Consider the following 16,347-nt stretch of genomic DNA (forward strand, 5'->3'; position numbering starts at 1 on the left):
CTGGAAAAAGACGAGCTCATTTATGTTATATCAACGTCACATATTTTTGGTAACAACGAATGGAATAAAATTTATTTTTAGTAGTATGAGTTTTCTTTCATTTTTAAATACAACGATATATTTACGTTCAAAATGAGTTAGTTAACAAAAAAAAAAAAAAAAAAAAAATTAGGTCAAGCGTTAGTTTTGTAGCGAACACCTACACCAACGCCAACAAAATCATCAGATGAATTTCTCACAATAATTTCAACACTATTCCCTAACTCCATCACTGCGTCGCCCACATTAAACTTCAAAACACCCTCATTTGGCGGTTTCCATTGCTCTTCATAACTCAGGGAAATAGTTGTCCTACAAATCAAAACTCACAAGAAGCTTTTAACCCCTCATCATAGTTCTTAACACGTTGGGAATACTTGAATTGGTCCATGCAACTGAATTTTAGTTGTTTGAGTTTAGTTAGATAAAACAATGTGTTAGATCTCTTGCACCCAAGAATGAATTGTCATCCTCATAATTAGAGTAATTTACAGTCATCGGAACACATATATCATGTAAGAGGTATTTTTTTATTTGCCCCTGAACTTGTATAGAGGTGTCAATTTTTCCCTCTGAACTCTAATTTTAGCCAATTACTCCCATAAACTTTTATAATTAGTCATTTTCCCCCTGAACTTTAACTTTAGTCGATTACCCCTTAAAATTTTTATAAATAGCCAATTTCCTTCTTAGCGTTAGATTTTAAAATTTTCATCCATATAATTTTTCATTCTTTTTGCCCTTATACAATTATCATGTATTGTCCGCGTAACGGATGAAAAATTGGATGAAATTTTTTAAAATCTAGGGTCGAGGGAGGGAAATTGACTATTTATAAAAGTTCAGTAGGGTAATCGACTAAAATTAAAGTTTAAGAGAGAAATTGGCTAATTATAAAAGTTCAGGAGGTAATTGACTAAAACTAAAGTTTCGAAAGGAAATTGACATCTTTATACAAGTTTAGGTGATAAATCGATAAATATGCCATCACGTAAAAATCCTAAAAATAAAAACAAAATGAAGTGAAAGTTCTACAATCACGTGCCATGCACGTGCAAGGATTAGCTCCTTAATGGTGAGTGCAGTGATAAATTATACCATTTTGGTAGAAAACCACATGAGTTATATTTTTTCTGAGAAAAAAATCACATGTTTAGAACAATTGGAAGCATAAGATTGGCTATTCAAGTCAATATTCGGCCAACGGATCTCCCGATGGGGCCCCAGGGGATGAACCCTAATTGGTCACTTCTTTTGTTTTTTATTTTTCCTTTAGAGCAAGCCCAAATGGGATGCTTTGAAGTTTTGGGTAGCGGAAGACCATCTTTAATAAAGATGTAAAATTAAAATGTTAAATTTTAGTTTTATAGCTGATGTGATAAAGTAATTTTTTATAAAATTTTCTATTTCAATGAAGATGTTAAATTAAAATATTCTTTGATTATTTATATAATAACAAAACTTAATAATAAAATAATGAATAAGTGAAGAAAAATAAAGTACAAAAGAAATTTTGACGTTGCCTTTAAATTTGCCAGCAAATGTGGATTTTGGCATCTCTTTTGGAACCTATGTAAGATTTTTGATATCTCTTTTAGAGATACTCTAATACCAGTTTTTCTTCAGTACTACATAATATTGAATGATATTAAAAATAAATTGCTAAGATAAAAGATCTAAATATTCGTGAAAATCAAATTTAACAGTTCAAATATTTGTCGTATTAAAATTTTATCCGCATAATAAATCTAAAGATAAATAAATATTTTTTGTGAAATCTCAAAGGAAGGGAAAAAGAATTTGGCTGGGAGGGGGCACACTTTAATCAAAAGTGACACTTCAAATCAAAGCCTGCGTCCCTTGCCCCAATTGGGGGCTTTTTATATCCCCCCTCCCCCACACACACACACACACACTCGAGTTATGATAATCAACAAAGCCACCTTTGTTTATTATAATCTATAATTTCTTCTGGTAAATGTTTACAGGGTTCAACCTGTATTGACAAATTTACCCTTCGGAACCGTTGCAATTAGTTTTTCTAAATTTTATTGGCTCAGTCAAAGCTCATGCTAGTAATAGTATGCCCGAATAAAAAGGAAAGATAGATAACCATTGTCAAAATATCTACCAATAAGTGATTAGTGATTACGCAACGATAAGTAAGTCGTTGACAAGAAAGACAGATGAGAACAATATCTGCTATCCACGCATTTCGAGTTTGAAACTTTTATTTTCTAAATTATTGAATAGTTTCGATTCTTCTTTCTCCTTGTGATAATAATAACTAATTATATATATATATATATATATATATATATATATATATATATCCACTAGGAGGAAATTCATGAGTTTCACAAAGAGCTAAGCGAAGCTCTGATCCGTATGATTTTTTATAGTGTATATAAATAGTCACTATTCAACTTGACCATTTAGGGTTTTTTTTTTTTTTTTTAACAAACGACACTATGGGAGAGGGGGAGTGAGTCAAATCTTACAATAGGCCAACCATAATAATGTGATTGAAATTCGCCTTTGACGAAATTCAAATCTAAGACCTCTTACTTACAAGCGAAAAAGAATACCCTTAGACTGTAATAATAAGTAGCGTATAACATCCCACATCGCCCATATGAGTGGATCATGTAAGCCTTATATGTATATTCTCATATCTACCTATCATGAGGCCTTTTGGGAGCTCACTAGCTTCGGGTTCCTTAGGAACTCTGAAGTTGAGCGAGTTAGGGGCGAGAGCATGGAGTCGAGCCCAAGATGTGGTGGGGGCCCGGGCCAGGGCCAAGATGTGACAATTTGGTATTAGAGCCAATCCCTAGTCGGAAGTGTGCCGATGAGGACGTTGGGCCCCTAAAGGGGGTGGATTGTAACATCCCACATCATTCAGAGGAGCGGATCCTGTAAGCGTTATATGTACATTCTCATCTCTACCTAGCATAAGGCTTTTTGGGAACTCACTGACTTCGGGTTCCTTAGGAACTCGAAGTTAAGCGAGTTGAGGGCGAGAGCATTTCCAGGATGGGTGACCCACTGGGAAGTTCTCATGTGAGTTTCCAGAAACAAGACCGTGAGGGCATGGTTGGGGCCCAAGCGGACAATATCATGCTACGGTGGAGTCGAGCCCAGGATGTGGTGGGGGCCTGGGCCAGGATGTGACATAACAACTATTCAGGATTATCTTAATAAAAAATGAAATTGTCATCGTCAGTCTAAAATTATAATGCAATTTCTCCCTTACGACTTCAGAAAGACAAAAATTGAGGACATGATACTTTTTAAAAAGTGCCAACAACAGGTTCTTGATAGACAAGCGTAATATCATTATAATTTGACATCTCTGAATTAAATTCATGAGATACGGATGTTAATTTTCTTTGATTTGGCTATCTATAAATTTGAAAATACATTTATTTCAAGGATTTTGAAAAATCCTAGTTTAGTAGGTCAAGTTGGAGCTTGAAAATTAAAAACGAAACACAACTTTTCACAAAAATCTAACTTTGATAAAATGATAAAAGTTATGTAAATGTGATCCATACAAGCAAATTTCTATACTAAAAGCGTAGTCGTCTTCACGTTTGCTCTTCATTAAAAAAATTAATAATGTATTTCCCCTAGTGCGTGCATTTGCTTCATAAATGAAATCAATTCCTTGTTACTCTCTTGAAAGGTTTAAATTTTTCGCCATGGAATGTCAAATTTTTCTCTGAATTGGATAGGCATGAGAATGCTGGCTGAAGAAAATATGGCCCACTTAAGTCTCGTTTGGTATTTGCTTTTCTAACTAAAAACTGTGTTTGTTAGTAAAAAAATAAAATATCTTGTTTATTTTTAAACACAATGACCTTCACAACAGCTTTTAAAAGTAGCATGTTGATAGCTTTTAAAAGCTGTTTTAATAAAAAACAGAGTTGTCTCTGTAATTAAATATTTTCAATTATTGTAATACCCTCATTAATTTTTAAAAATAATATTATTCTCATTTTATCTCTTGATGCACAAAGTAATCGTCACCACCAATCTTATGCCACCACATTTGCCACCAATTTTTTTTTCAATCATTTACCTGAGCATGAGGGATGAACATTCTGGAACATCAATCTATAAAAGCAAATATATGTAAGGATAATTCATAATGTTTTAAGAGTGAACCTAGACAAATGGTTGGAGATTATTTACCAAAAATAAGACAAATGCTTGAAGATGTTTCTAATTATAAACCAAATTAATTAATTAATAAAGATCAGAACTCCAGAAAATGTGGAGGTGTCACAGCTACATTGTACAGAGAACTAGATCACACTGATTGGTCCACCAGTTTAGATAAGAATACCAATGTTTTTCATCAGTAAAGCATTTGGTGTATTTTTTGCTTCCATCAAAAGAAAATGCAAGACTTTTTATTTTTTTTATTTATTATTTTTTATATGGAAAAGGAATATAGATATTAGTGTATTGACAAAGTAATAAAAGCTGTTAAATCCAAATTAATAAAACCAAATTTATATTATAGTCTGGACCTAGAGTTTATGGACCTCCACCTCTAATTTGTCTCTGTCAGTTGCTAATTATGCAATGACAGACTAATACACTCTCATATGGTTGGATGAAGTTTAAGTTGCTGTAAATAAATATACATTTTTGTAGCAATGCCAATACCAAGGCTGTGTAACGCGACCAAATTAACATCATCTTATAAAAATGTCTTTGTAAATATCGTATCGCTTTTCAATCAGGATTTTTTTAAGACACAAGGGCAGTGTGGTAAGTAAACATCATGGCATGCTAGATTTGCAGTTCCCTCCTATTAATAGTGTTTGGGTTGACTCTATGTCCTCATGCTTGCCACTTTACTTTTGTAGCTTAATCAAATATTTTTTGTTAACCAGCTATAAATGCCCCATCTCTGTTCACCTTATTTTTGCTTTCCCTTTACTGTTTCTCTCTCTCTCTCTCTCTCTCTCTCTCTGGTTTCCTCCATTGCAAACCAAGCTTCCTTTCCAGCTTGCTGAGGCCCCTCTCCTTCACACAGACAAAAAAAAACCCACCAACCATTTTACCCACCTTTTCTTCCTTACCCCTCTAGAATCCCACCCCATATTCTACACACATAAATTCCCTCTCTCTCTCTCTCTCTCTCTCTCTCTCTCTCTCTCTCCCTTCAAAGATTAGATTTTTGTCTGTCCTTCCCTCTCCTCATCTTTTTTCATTCCATTTTTTTCTCAAATTTTTATTGTTTTTTTAATTCTTTTGGCCCACTTGAAGGCCACAACCCCTTCTCTCCCAACTTGCAAACTACTCCTCTGGAAATTTTTTGCCTTTTTGGACATCTGGGTTTTGGTGGGTTTTTTGCGTTATATTTCAGGTCTGCATTGGCCTCTTATGCCCATTAAGTCTCTCTTGATTAAAAAGGAAGCTCCTTCTCTGCTCATCTGGCTGCTCAAGGAAGAAGATCAAGGGGGTTAGCTTAGATTGCTGCAAAGTGCAAAGGTAAGTGCTTCTCTCTTGGAATCACTTTTATTAGATAGAATCACTCACATTTCACTTTATTGGTCTCTTGCTTGGATTATAAGTGATTCTGTATGAGATTTTACTTTTCTCTTTTGTGATAGATTTAGTTTGCTTCATTTGTCAAGAAAGTATTGCCTAAATATTACTTTGGTTTTTATCTTGTATTCACTGTTTTCTTGGGGACAAATTAATTCCATTGTAGTCAAGGTGCTGAGTATTTTTTTGGGAAAATAATCAAGCAGTTATTGCATCAGATTCTCCCTTTTTTGGGTTACTTTGGTTGTTCTTTAACATGATTAAAAGTTGAAGACTAAGCCATGAATCTAATATCATAAAATTGAATTGATAGGATATTTTAGTACTTTTTATTGTGCAATTTGAGTTTTACATAATATGCGTGACCATTTTCGTGTGATTTGAGTTACATGATTTGTTTGTCATGTCCAGGTTGGAATGTCTTAATTTTTTTTCGGGGCACTGAAAGTCAGAACACCAAGCCGGATTTGATATATTGCATCTGGAGGATAAGAATGTCATCCGGGAGGTCAACTTCTTTGAATGTGGAATTATCAAAGAAGATAGGATTTTTGGGTTTGAAACTATGGGTTGTAATCGGTATATGTGTTGGTGCATTTATTGTTTTGATCCTATGTTTCTTATCTATATGGGTTTCATTTCGGAGGAAGTCTCGAAGATCAGTGGACAAGTTCCCAGTCACCCAAATACCAAATGTCTCTAAAGATATCAACATTGATAAGATGGCGGCTCAGGGTACCCATGATCACCCTGATAATTTATTTCATTCAGTACATGATAAAGCAAGTGATAAGAATTCAGGGAAGATGTTAGTTCAATTAGGCACGAGCAAATCGATTGATCCTAATAACATGAGTCAGTGCAGCTCAATTTATCATCATGAGAGGGCACTTAGTTCACAGTCGGGGGAAGAAGGAAGCTCTGGGACTGTGCGAAAGCAGTCGTCATTGTCTTGTGGAGGACTTGTTGCAGCCTCTCCTTTAGTTGGCTTGCCAGAAGTTTCTCATCTTGGGTGGGGTCACTGGTTCACTCTTAGGGATCTGCAATTTGCTACAAATCATTTTTCTGCAGAAAATGTGCTTGGTGAGGGTGGATATGGAGTTGTTTACAAGGGCCGGCTGATCAATGGAACTGAGGTGGCAGTGAAAAAACTCTTAAATAACCTGTAAGGATATAAACCCAAATGCATCATCTTCTTATCAAGATGCCTTTAAGAAACAACTTTCTAATGGATACCTTTTAATCTTGTACATAGGGGGCAGGCAGAGAAAGAATTTAGGGTTGAAGTGGAGGCCATTGGTCATGTTCGGCATAAGAATCTTGTGCGGCTCTTGGGTTACTGCATAGAAGGTGTTCACAGGTATTATTTTGATTTGAAATTGTTTATATAATTACTGATGACTTAACCTTGTCTGGTAACATAATATTCCACATTAGTAGGGGGTTCTGTGTAATGTTTACCTTATCATTTGCCCTATGGTATAACTTGGAATTTGCGTTCTCGGTCCATTCTCTATTGATCTTGTTAAGTTGCTAACTATTGCATAGGATGCTGGTGTATGAATATGTGAACAATGGAAATCTAGAGCAATGGCTACACGGGGCCATGAGCCAACATGGCACCCTTACTTGGGAGGCTCGCATGAAGGTGATTCTTGGTACTGCTAAAGCGTAAGTTTTCATCTTTTAACTGAAATGTGTTTCTTTTGTATTGTTAATCTGAATTCATTATTTTGATAGTTTCCTTCAACTGCTGGTTATAAGGTCCATCTTATAATTCCACTTGAGACATGATTAATGGTGAGACTCAATTTCAAACCAATTTGACCAGTGGATTCACATATTGGATTGCAGGCTTTCTTATCTACATGAAGCTATAGAACCAAAAGTTGTCCACAGAGATATAAAATCAAGCAACATTTTGATTGATGACGAGTTCAATGCCAAGGTTTCTGATTTTGGACTGGCTAAACTCTTGGGTTCAGGAGAAAGTCACATCACGACTAGAGTCATGGGGACTTTTGGGTATGTAAACTCTTACAGTATTGTAACTTTTGTTAATTTATCTATCGTATATCTTCTAATCGGAGCATAAAACCGGTTCATTTGCAGTTATGTGGCACCAGAATATGCTAATACTGGCTTGTTAAATGAGAAGAGCGACATCTACAGCTTTGGTGTCCTCCTACTTGAAGCAGTTACGGGAAGGGATCCTGTGGACTATGGCCGACCGGCTAATGAGGTACAAAATTTTCAAAAGTATTGTGTACTATTACCATGAGTGTCATCCTTCAATACTCGTCCCTCTCTTCTCTACTTCCCATCCTCATGAGGCAAGGTTCATACTGGTTATCATTGCTTACTATCAATTAATTACAGAATTTTAAACACTACCAAATACTAATGGCAGGTCAATCTAGTTGAGTGGCTAAAGTTGATGGTGGGTGCAAGAAGAGCCGAGGAAGTTGTGGATCCAAACCTTGAAGTTAAACCCAGTACACGTGCCTTAAAACGTGCCCTTTTGGTTGCACTTCGGTGTGTTGATCATGATTCGGAGAACAGGCCCAAAATGAGCCAGGTTGTGCGTATGCTCGAAGCTGATGAATACCCATTTCGTGAGGTACGAATCATCCATCCTCTTATTGCTTTATTTTGTGCTATGTCTTTCATGAGACTAGTTATCTAAATGTGGAGTTTGTGCAATTTTTCGTATGATTCGTGTTTAGAGTCTATACTAATGACACGTTCTTCTTAGCATACTTCATTCCTGCCATATAGTGATCAAATTGTTCAGATTATATTCCGGAGAACTGATTAGCATTTGGTGCAAAAGTTATAAGTTCATATTTGTTACCATGATCGTCGAGGGAGTGTTACCAATCTTACTTTGCTTTCAGGATCGAAGGAACAGAAAGAGTCGTACAGCCAGCATGGATATGGAATCTATGAAGGAAAGTTCTGCCTCTGTCGACATAGAAAAGAAGCCAGGGGATCTAGAAAAGAAGCCAGGGGATCTGGAGAGCCAAATATCCGAGACAAGCCACGGATAGGACTGACAAACGCGTGAGCTTGGTGAACGATATTAACTCGTCACCTTCCAAAGTAGCTTTCAGTAACCCGTCAATAGTATACAATCTCAAAGTTTCTTTTCAACAAAATTTCTAAAATTATGAGAGGATTCGGATTGGAGATAGTGCATTTTGATCCCGAAGCATTCAATCCCGATCCTTCAAGAACGAAGAGAGATGCTCCCAACTCCATAAGCAGGGAATTTTCAGAGAGAGAGAGAGAGAGGTTCTCGTTGTACATATGTTTCTTGGGGACCAGTGGGCGTTCTGTTTCATAATTAATTACTGTTCTTCGGATGGTGAAATGATACCTATTATCTTTATTTATTTTTTTTCATTAATTTTATTTTTAAATTATCATTTTCTGTCAGAAAAACAAGGCATTGGATTAATGATGATGATTCTCCTTTTCCCTTTATTCAGTTATGTTGTCTTCCTCTTTTTTGCACTTGAATTACGGTGTCAGTTTATAAACTATAATGCATTGTCTCCTAAAGTAGTATGTTAAGCAACCAGGAGCAATACTTTAACAGAAATCTTTCTTTTCAGTTGTAGAAAGAAAGGGAACACTATCAAATAACACTTACTGGCTCCTTACAGTTAATAAGTCATTTTTCTTTACGTGTAAATAACAAGTTGACAATGTATGCATAAGTAACTTGGAAAATGATAAACACACTCTTACTTTTTGCACACCTCTGTTTAATCATGTCAATTGTTTCTGTTTGATATATTCAATCAATTTGATGGCAAAAAACAAAGAGTGGTGAGTGAGGAGTTAAAAGGGTTGTGTGAAAACCATCTCTCAAGTAACTTATTAAATACGCAAAACATAAAGTTTGTGCACACTCGTCAAATTGCTTGTAACGACAATTGAGTTGTCTGCGCATAACGAGCCACGTATCTACCTCTTCAAAATAGCCTACTCTAGCTTCTAAAAATCACAATGTACTCTCACGCACAAGTATGGTCCAAAAAAAATCAATAAGGTGGTCCAATTCAAGTTACTTGCATGACACAATTCTTACTCAACCAAAAGCTAGTTCAAATTTTATGGCAAATAAGAAGGAACACAAGGAAGTTGCATTGATTTCTCGATGTTTGGGTTGGCATTTCAGTCAAATGAGACATCAATACATTGATGGGGTGGTATGAAAAATGCCGTGCATTATTTGGTCAGCCTCTTCAGCCTGACAAACAAGTGCTTTTGCTGTGGACCTGTAAATTGTGTCGGTTTTTTTTTTTTTTTCCTCTGTTTCCAAAGAACTCCCAGACAGGGAGGCTTATGAATCATGGAATGGGTAAGCTGAAGCCTGAGAGAGGCTGCTACATTTGAATTCTGAGTGTGAGTGGTGTCTAGCTTTTGACTTTTTTGTCCAACGTTCATCGTGTGGATATTTTTCAGCAAAAGCCCTATTTTTGTGGTTGGATAAACGTGGGCGGCAGCAAATCCTCTTTTGTTTGCTCGGATACTGGATAACATTTCAAAGATTAAGGGAATTTAGCTCGTTCGGGGCGTTTGATAATTATTTTATATTTTGTTTTCATTTTATATGCTTGAAAGGTGAAAAAAGTAAATAAAAGGAAAGAATAATGATGAAGAATGGAAGAAGGATTGTATGATAAACGTAGAAGAAATGTAACGAAGGGTACAAAATAAAATAAAAACAGTAAAAGTCAGAAACTATTTCAAGTTGTTTTCAATTTTAAGAGTTTGTTTTCATTCATTATTCTTTTAGAGTTTTTATATTTCCTTCATCTTCCTCCCACCACACTTCATCCCTCATTTCTTTTATATAATTTTCTCCACATCTTAAGCACAAAAATTTAAAACTAAAAATTTAAAAACAAAATGTTTAACAAACAAACCATTAATTACGCAACCTAAATTCTAATTAGGAACCCAAAATGTCATTGAGAACGAGTGCATAGGGGTTAATGAGAGAATTATGGCTCATTTGGAAATGGGTGCATTTTTGCTCACCCACACTAACTATAGGGTATGCTCACCACCCATTCCAGTGCTTGCCATGTGTAATCCACACTGACTCTAGTTAAGCCTTTCTTTCTTTTTTTTTGTTTTTTTTTTTGCTTCAATTTATAGGAGAGAGAATCCTAATTTTACTCATTTACTTCCATATATGTCATTTCTTTCTAAATATTTTATTAAAACTTAAAACTCCCTTTTTTGAATACAAACAGACTCAACTAATTCCAATTTAAAAAACATAAATATAAACTTAAAACCCCAATATCGATTACACCTTCATAGTCGTTGTTTCTGTAAACTTCGATGACTTGGATGTTTACTATTGTATGATCATGTAAGGAGTTTTTATCATAAATAGGATCTGTAACTAGTTGGAGATTATGGTAATCAAAATATGTGTAAATTTTTTTTTATGGTAATTAAAATATGCGAGCTTGATCTTCCATCTGCATATGATTCTAACCTTATATGGATATACGAATCATATCAAATCACTTCGTCAATATCCAACAAAAACTAGTTTCAGTGACAAAACTATTAGGACAAATGATGTCATTCAAAATACAATTGTTTTAGATGAAACTCGTCAAAATAAAATTGTACAAAAAGCTAGTCCAAAAAATACAATTGTTTGAGATGAAACTCATCAATATCCAAATGCAAATTTATTTTGATCTAAGATGTTGATGGATTTGAAAAACTCATCTTATATGCATTTGAATTGGATTATTTAAAAGCTATTAAACAATTAAAATAATAATTACATTGACAAATGCAAACTGTTAATCAAATAGTAAATAAAAACAAGCCAAATATGTGCTAACCTTTTCTCTTTTATGGACCTTTCTTTTTAGGTTGTTTAGATTCCAAAGCACTCTTCATTCTACCTTTGCCCTAATCTTTGGACTTCTGAACTTTTGGATCTTGGATCTTAAGATTTTTCTCAACTTCAGTCACATGCTTAACATAATTTACATCATTTGTTCCATCATCTTGTTCTCCAAAATTGGCATGCTTTTCCAATTTTTTTCTCCAACTTTAACAACTCCGAATTCAAAAAACTACATTTTTGGCTATTTTTTGCACTTTTGCTATGATTCTTTGTGCTATATTAGATAGCTCGCTACATTGAACCAAGGAAGATGAGTCTAAATTACTCACAGCCAGTTCGCCATAAGAATCAAATCCAATACTACATTTAGCATCCTTACTCCATCTTTTCAAATAATAATTGGATGGTATACTTGACAAATCTAAATCATAGTATAACTTTAGAGCATGTGCACAAAGAATCCCCTCAAACTCAAACTTTTTGCAATTGCACAATATTGTTTGATTTGCAAGGTCATACATAAGTGTTCTATTAATTCCTCGTTTTCCTGAGTTCATTACTGTGTATGTACATGTTAGTTCATCATCACTTTCTAATTTTAGTGGCCTCAAATTTAAAACTTTCTTAACCTTGTCTTGGAAACAATAAAAAATCTTACTTGTATACTGCTTTGTTGCTTCAATCTCCACATTCCAATCAGAATACAAACTACGCCATTTTTGTTTAGTTGCATTTTCTGCTTGCCTTTCCTTTTCTTTTTGATTCGTTACCGCTTTATCATATTGGACAACGAACTCTTGCAGAAGGAGGTTTCGAGCAAAATACTTTTTCAAAAACTTGTTCATGCTCTCAATTCTTTGTGTTGTTGTCATACCTAAGAAAAAAAATGGAAATTGATCACAATATAGTGGAAAAAGAAACTTGTGAATAATATGTAAAAATAATATAATAGGAATTGGTCAAGAGTAATACCTGCACAAAAGTGGTCTCGACCATAAACTTGTGCCCATTTCTCACATAATAGATATATCCCTTCTAGCCAATCATTACCTCTCAATTCATAATCATCAAGTAACTTTTCCAACTTGATTCAAATTCTTCAACAGTCTCCGGATCATATATGCATCTTTTTAAATCCTGTGTAAATGATTTAAACTCACTGAAAACATGATTCAAGTTCCACGCAACATTCTGATATATGTGCCACAAATAAAGTCGGTGGTGGCAATTAGGAAATACTTCACTAATCGCAGCAGCCATTGATTGGGCTTGATCTGTAAATATGGTTCCTGGTGCTTTTTCATCTATGGCTTGTAAAAAGGCCTTGAACAACCACTGACATGCATCTATTGTCTCTCCATCTAGCAAACCACATCCGAAAAGTATGGTTTGATCATGAATATTGATACCAACTATTGGGGCACACACCATATTATATCTATTCGTTTTGAATGTTGTATCAAAACACACAACATCACCAAATATAGTATAATTGCGCCTCGAATTTCCATCACAAAAAAAAAACAACCACTTATTTCATTCTCCTCGTTTGTTTGAAGAGAATAGAAAAATGACTTGTCTTCATTTTGCTTTTTCTTAAATTATTCAAGCAAACATTCTAAGTCACCCTTTTGAAGAACCCCGATGCGCTTTCTCATTATCAAATTGTTACAATCAGACTGAATAAAATTTAGTTTTGAGACCTTCCTGCTTCTGTGGTAAAGTATGAGAAGATTTGAGATGGCTGTAGTCCTGCATAATGCATTTGTTGATCTATCAATTTTTCTTGAGAAGGCTTTATTAATCTTTGTGACCTCAATAAATGGGAACTTGATGCTGGAACAAGAACATGACTATGTTCAGCAACAAAATTTGTCACAACAAACTTCCTTTCTAAATTAAGTTTGATTTCAAGCATTGCCTTGTAGCCATATCTTGTTTCTTCTCTTTTCTTCTTTGGAGTTTTATTTTTTTTTATTTTTTTTTATTTTATTTTTTTTATTTTAATTTTTTATTTATAAAAACCTTCACAAGAACAACAAAATTGTTTTTTCTTTAGCACACCTGACCTGTCCTTATTCTCTCTGTTCTTTCTCACGCTAAATCCAACCCTTCTACCATATGCAATGTAGTAATTATATGCATCATCCTCATTATCAAAAGTCATCCTCAGTGAAATATCACCAACTTTGCTTGTAAATTCTCCTTTTTCTTCATTTTGATCCAAGACATCAAAGGTTTCGGAATCTAAATCTAAGTGTATACCATCAACTGATTCTTTGGCATCACTGGAAGATGGAGTACGAAACTCATCATCTTGGTGTTCCATCTGCATAAGTATCAAATTACTTAATATTGAATTAAATTGACATCCTATAATAATCCTAAAAAGCATATATTGACACCCTATAATAATTATAGAAAGCATATATTTTGACACCCTATAATAATCCTAAGAAAAGCATATATATTGACATCCTATAATAATCCTAAAAAGCAATTAAATGGGAGTTGCATACCTTTTTCTAGTTGGAGAAAAATGGTAGATGGAAACCCCAGAAGATGCGTGCACAGGGTTGAGCTTGTTTGTATTAAAAAAGGGGAGTTTTAAGTTTTAATAAAATATTTAAAAAGAAAAGATATATATGGAAGTAAATAAGTAAAAGTAAGATTCTCTCTTCTATTAATTAAAGCAAAAATAAAAAATAAAAAATAGGCTTAACTAGAGTTAGTGTGGATTACACATGGCAAGCATTGGAATGAGTGGTGAGCATACTCTATAGTTAGTGTGGGTGAGCAAAAATGCACCATTTGGAAATACTTTTAAAACGGCTGAAACCGTTTTTTGGTGAAAATTCTTTTAAAACCAATCTTTAGAAAAATAGCAAGTGAATTCTTAAAAATAAAAATAAAATAAAAACACTTTATTGCTTCAAGCAAGAAGCACATAACTGGTGCTTCTTGCAAGAAGTTGCATGAAGCACTTTAAGTGCTTTTGAAACCCAAAAATATTTTATTTGAAAGCTCTTTCAGCCATTTTAAAAGTAGTTTTAAAACAAACCCTCATTAGTGTGATGTCACAACGTTACACGGTGTTACCAACATACTCTTGTTATAACGTGTATCTACTTATTAATATATATGTGCCCTAAGTTCGTATTAAGAAGCTTTGAATAGAAGATAACACATGAAAGATGCACACAACACAAGATGTATGTAGTCATAGAAGAGTAGGAAAAACATGCAATTTACACAATAAATTCAAGTTAATTAGGTACAGCAGTAGAAGCTTAATTAATGTAAATCATTTGAACAATATGATATGATACTCGAATACAGTTACTGGAGTTTGTTCATGATTACAAATAGAAGTTTCTGTAATTTATCCTATTAATTATTCCTCAGCAACCTGATCAACTCTCAGTTTCTTGAAGAGGAAAGGTTTGAGCACGCTAAATACAAGGTAAGTTTGGAAACTATATGGGGATGATGGCAAAAGAACCTCTATAACAAAAGGCCAATGCAGGACACTCCGGAGGCAAATTATAACCACCAATAGCGTACCACGGATTGGAACAAATAATTAGGGTTTTGTTCCACAGTCGAAGTATGTTGTTTTTAGGGTTATTATACAAAATGATCCTTGAGATTTGCATGATCAATAGAAATGGTTCCCAAGATTGAAAATCAATAGAAATGGTCCCTGAGATTGTCCACCATCCATAATTTTGGTCCTTCCGTTAAAAACGATTTTGGGCAATTTTCAAAGCTTTGTAACTCAATCGTTTCTTAACCAAATTCGACCCATAATATATCAAAATGAAGATAGGAAAGTGTAGAATATGATTATACCTATTTGTAAGCCCAATGGTTGCAAGAGATGGCCGGAAAATAGCCTGAAAGGTGATTGGTCCGCTGGAAAACTGGAAAACTCGCCGGAAACTGGGTAAACTTTAAACGTTCATAACTTCTTCAATACTCAACCAAATCGAGTGATTCAAAAACGAAAATAATACTTCTTGACGAGACAAAGAGAATGGTACCTTTTTTAAGGCTAACTCGACGTAATTTGGTCGGACAACGGCTCGAAAGTGGCTAACCATTTTCGAGTTAGCCACTTTCGAGCAGTTTTCCAGCCAAACCACTGCGAGTTTGCAGAAAGAAAGATACCATTCTCTTCGTCTCGTCGAGAAGTATGATTTTTATTTTTGAATCGCTTGATTTCGTTGAGTATTGAAGAAGTTATGAACGTTTAAAGTTTACCCAGTTTCCGGCTAGTTTTCCAGTTTTCCCGCGGACCAGTCACCTTTCAGCCTATTTTCTGGCCATCTCCGGCAACCATTGGGCTTACAAATAGGTATAATCTTATTCTACACTTTCCTATCTTCATTTTGATATATTATAGGTCGAATTTGGTTAAGAAACGATTGAGTTACAAAGTTTTGAAAATTGCCCTAAATCGTTTTTAACGGAATGACCAAAATCATAGATGGTGGACAATCTTAGGGACCATTTCTATTAATTTTCAATTTCATGGACCATTTTTATTGATCATGTAAATCTCAGGGATCATTTTGTATAATAACCCTTGTTTTTATTAGGTTCTCAACGTATATCGGTATTCTCAAGTGGCATGCTAGTTAGGTGTTACACATACACTCAAATTATATATATATATATATATATAATGTTTTGTATAAGCATTAACACTACTAGGCCACTATAAACTTTATACGCGATATGTATTAAAATTTGAGTAAATTTCTAACACCACATCAATTTTTACACCTAATTTTATCTTCACGCATACACATAAATTGTGAAATTAATCCAATATCTATTGATTTGCAATT

General features: G+C 34.4%; 1 protein-coding gene and 1 pseudogene across 1 annotated transcript; one reads left to right on the plus strand and one right to left on the minus strand.

Moving 5' to 3' along the window:
- Positions 1-4,959: 4,959 nt before the first annotated feature.
- LOC137708182 (putative receptor-like protein kinase At2g42960) lies at positions 4,960-9,090 on the plus strand. The gene is made up of 8 exons (XM_068447193.2): positions 4,960-5,547; positions 6,016-6,769; positions 6,860-6,964; positions 7,153-7,275; positions 7,459-7,629; positions 7,717-7,846; positions 8,015-8,224; positions 8,502-9,090. The coding sequence occupies exons 2-8, from the start codon at positions 6,099-6,101 to the stop codon at positions 8,652-8,654; spliced, it is 1,563 nt and encodes a 520-aa protein (XP_068303294.2). The 5' UTR covers positions 4,960-5,547; positions 6,016-6,098; the 3' UTR covers positions 8,655-9,090.
- Positions 9,091-11,715: 2,625 nt separating this feature from the next.
- Positions 11,716-13,823, minus strand: LOC148689443 (protein FAR1-RELATED SEQUENCE 5-like; annotated as a pseudogene).
- Positions 13,824-16,347: the final 2,524 nt, after the last annotated feature.

The sequence above is a fragment of the Pyrus communis genome, chromosome 17 (assembly GCF_041283825.1).
Source record: "Pyrus communis isolate YQ-2024b chromosome 17, ASM4128382v1, whole genome shotgun sequence".
Taxonomy (NCBI): domain Eukaryota; kingdom Viridiplantae; phylum Streptophyta; class Magnoliopsida; order Rosales; family Rosaceae; genus Pyrus; species Pyrus communis.

Bases quoted from the DNA above. Each gene is read 5' to 3' on its own strand.
- LOC137708182 (XM_068447193.2), top strand. From the start codon at position 6,099: ATGTCATCCGGGAGGTCAACTTCTTTGAATGTGGAATTATCAAAGAAG. The intron at 7,276-7,458 runs GTAAGTTTTCAT...ATTGGATTGCAG, and splicing joins ATTCTTGGTACTGCTAAAGC to GCTTTCTTATCTACATGAAG. The intron at 8,225-8,501 runs GTACGAATCATC...CTTTGCTTTCAG, and splicing joins ATGAATACCCATTTCGTGAG to GATCGAAGGAACAGAAAGAG.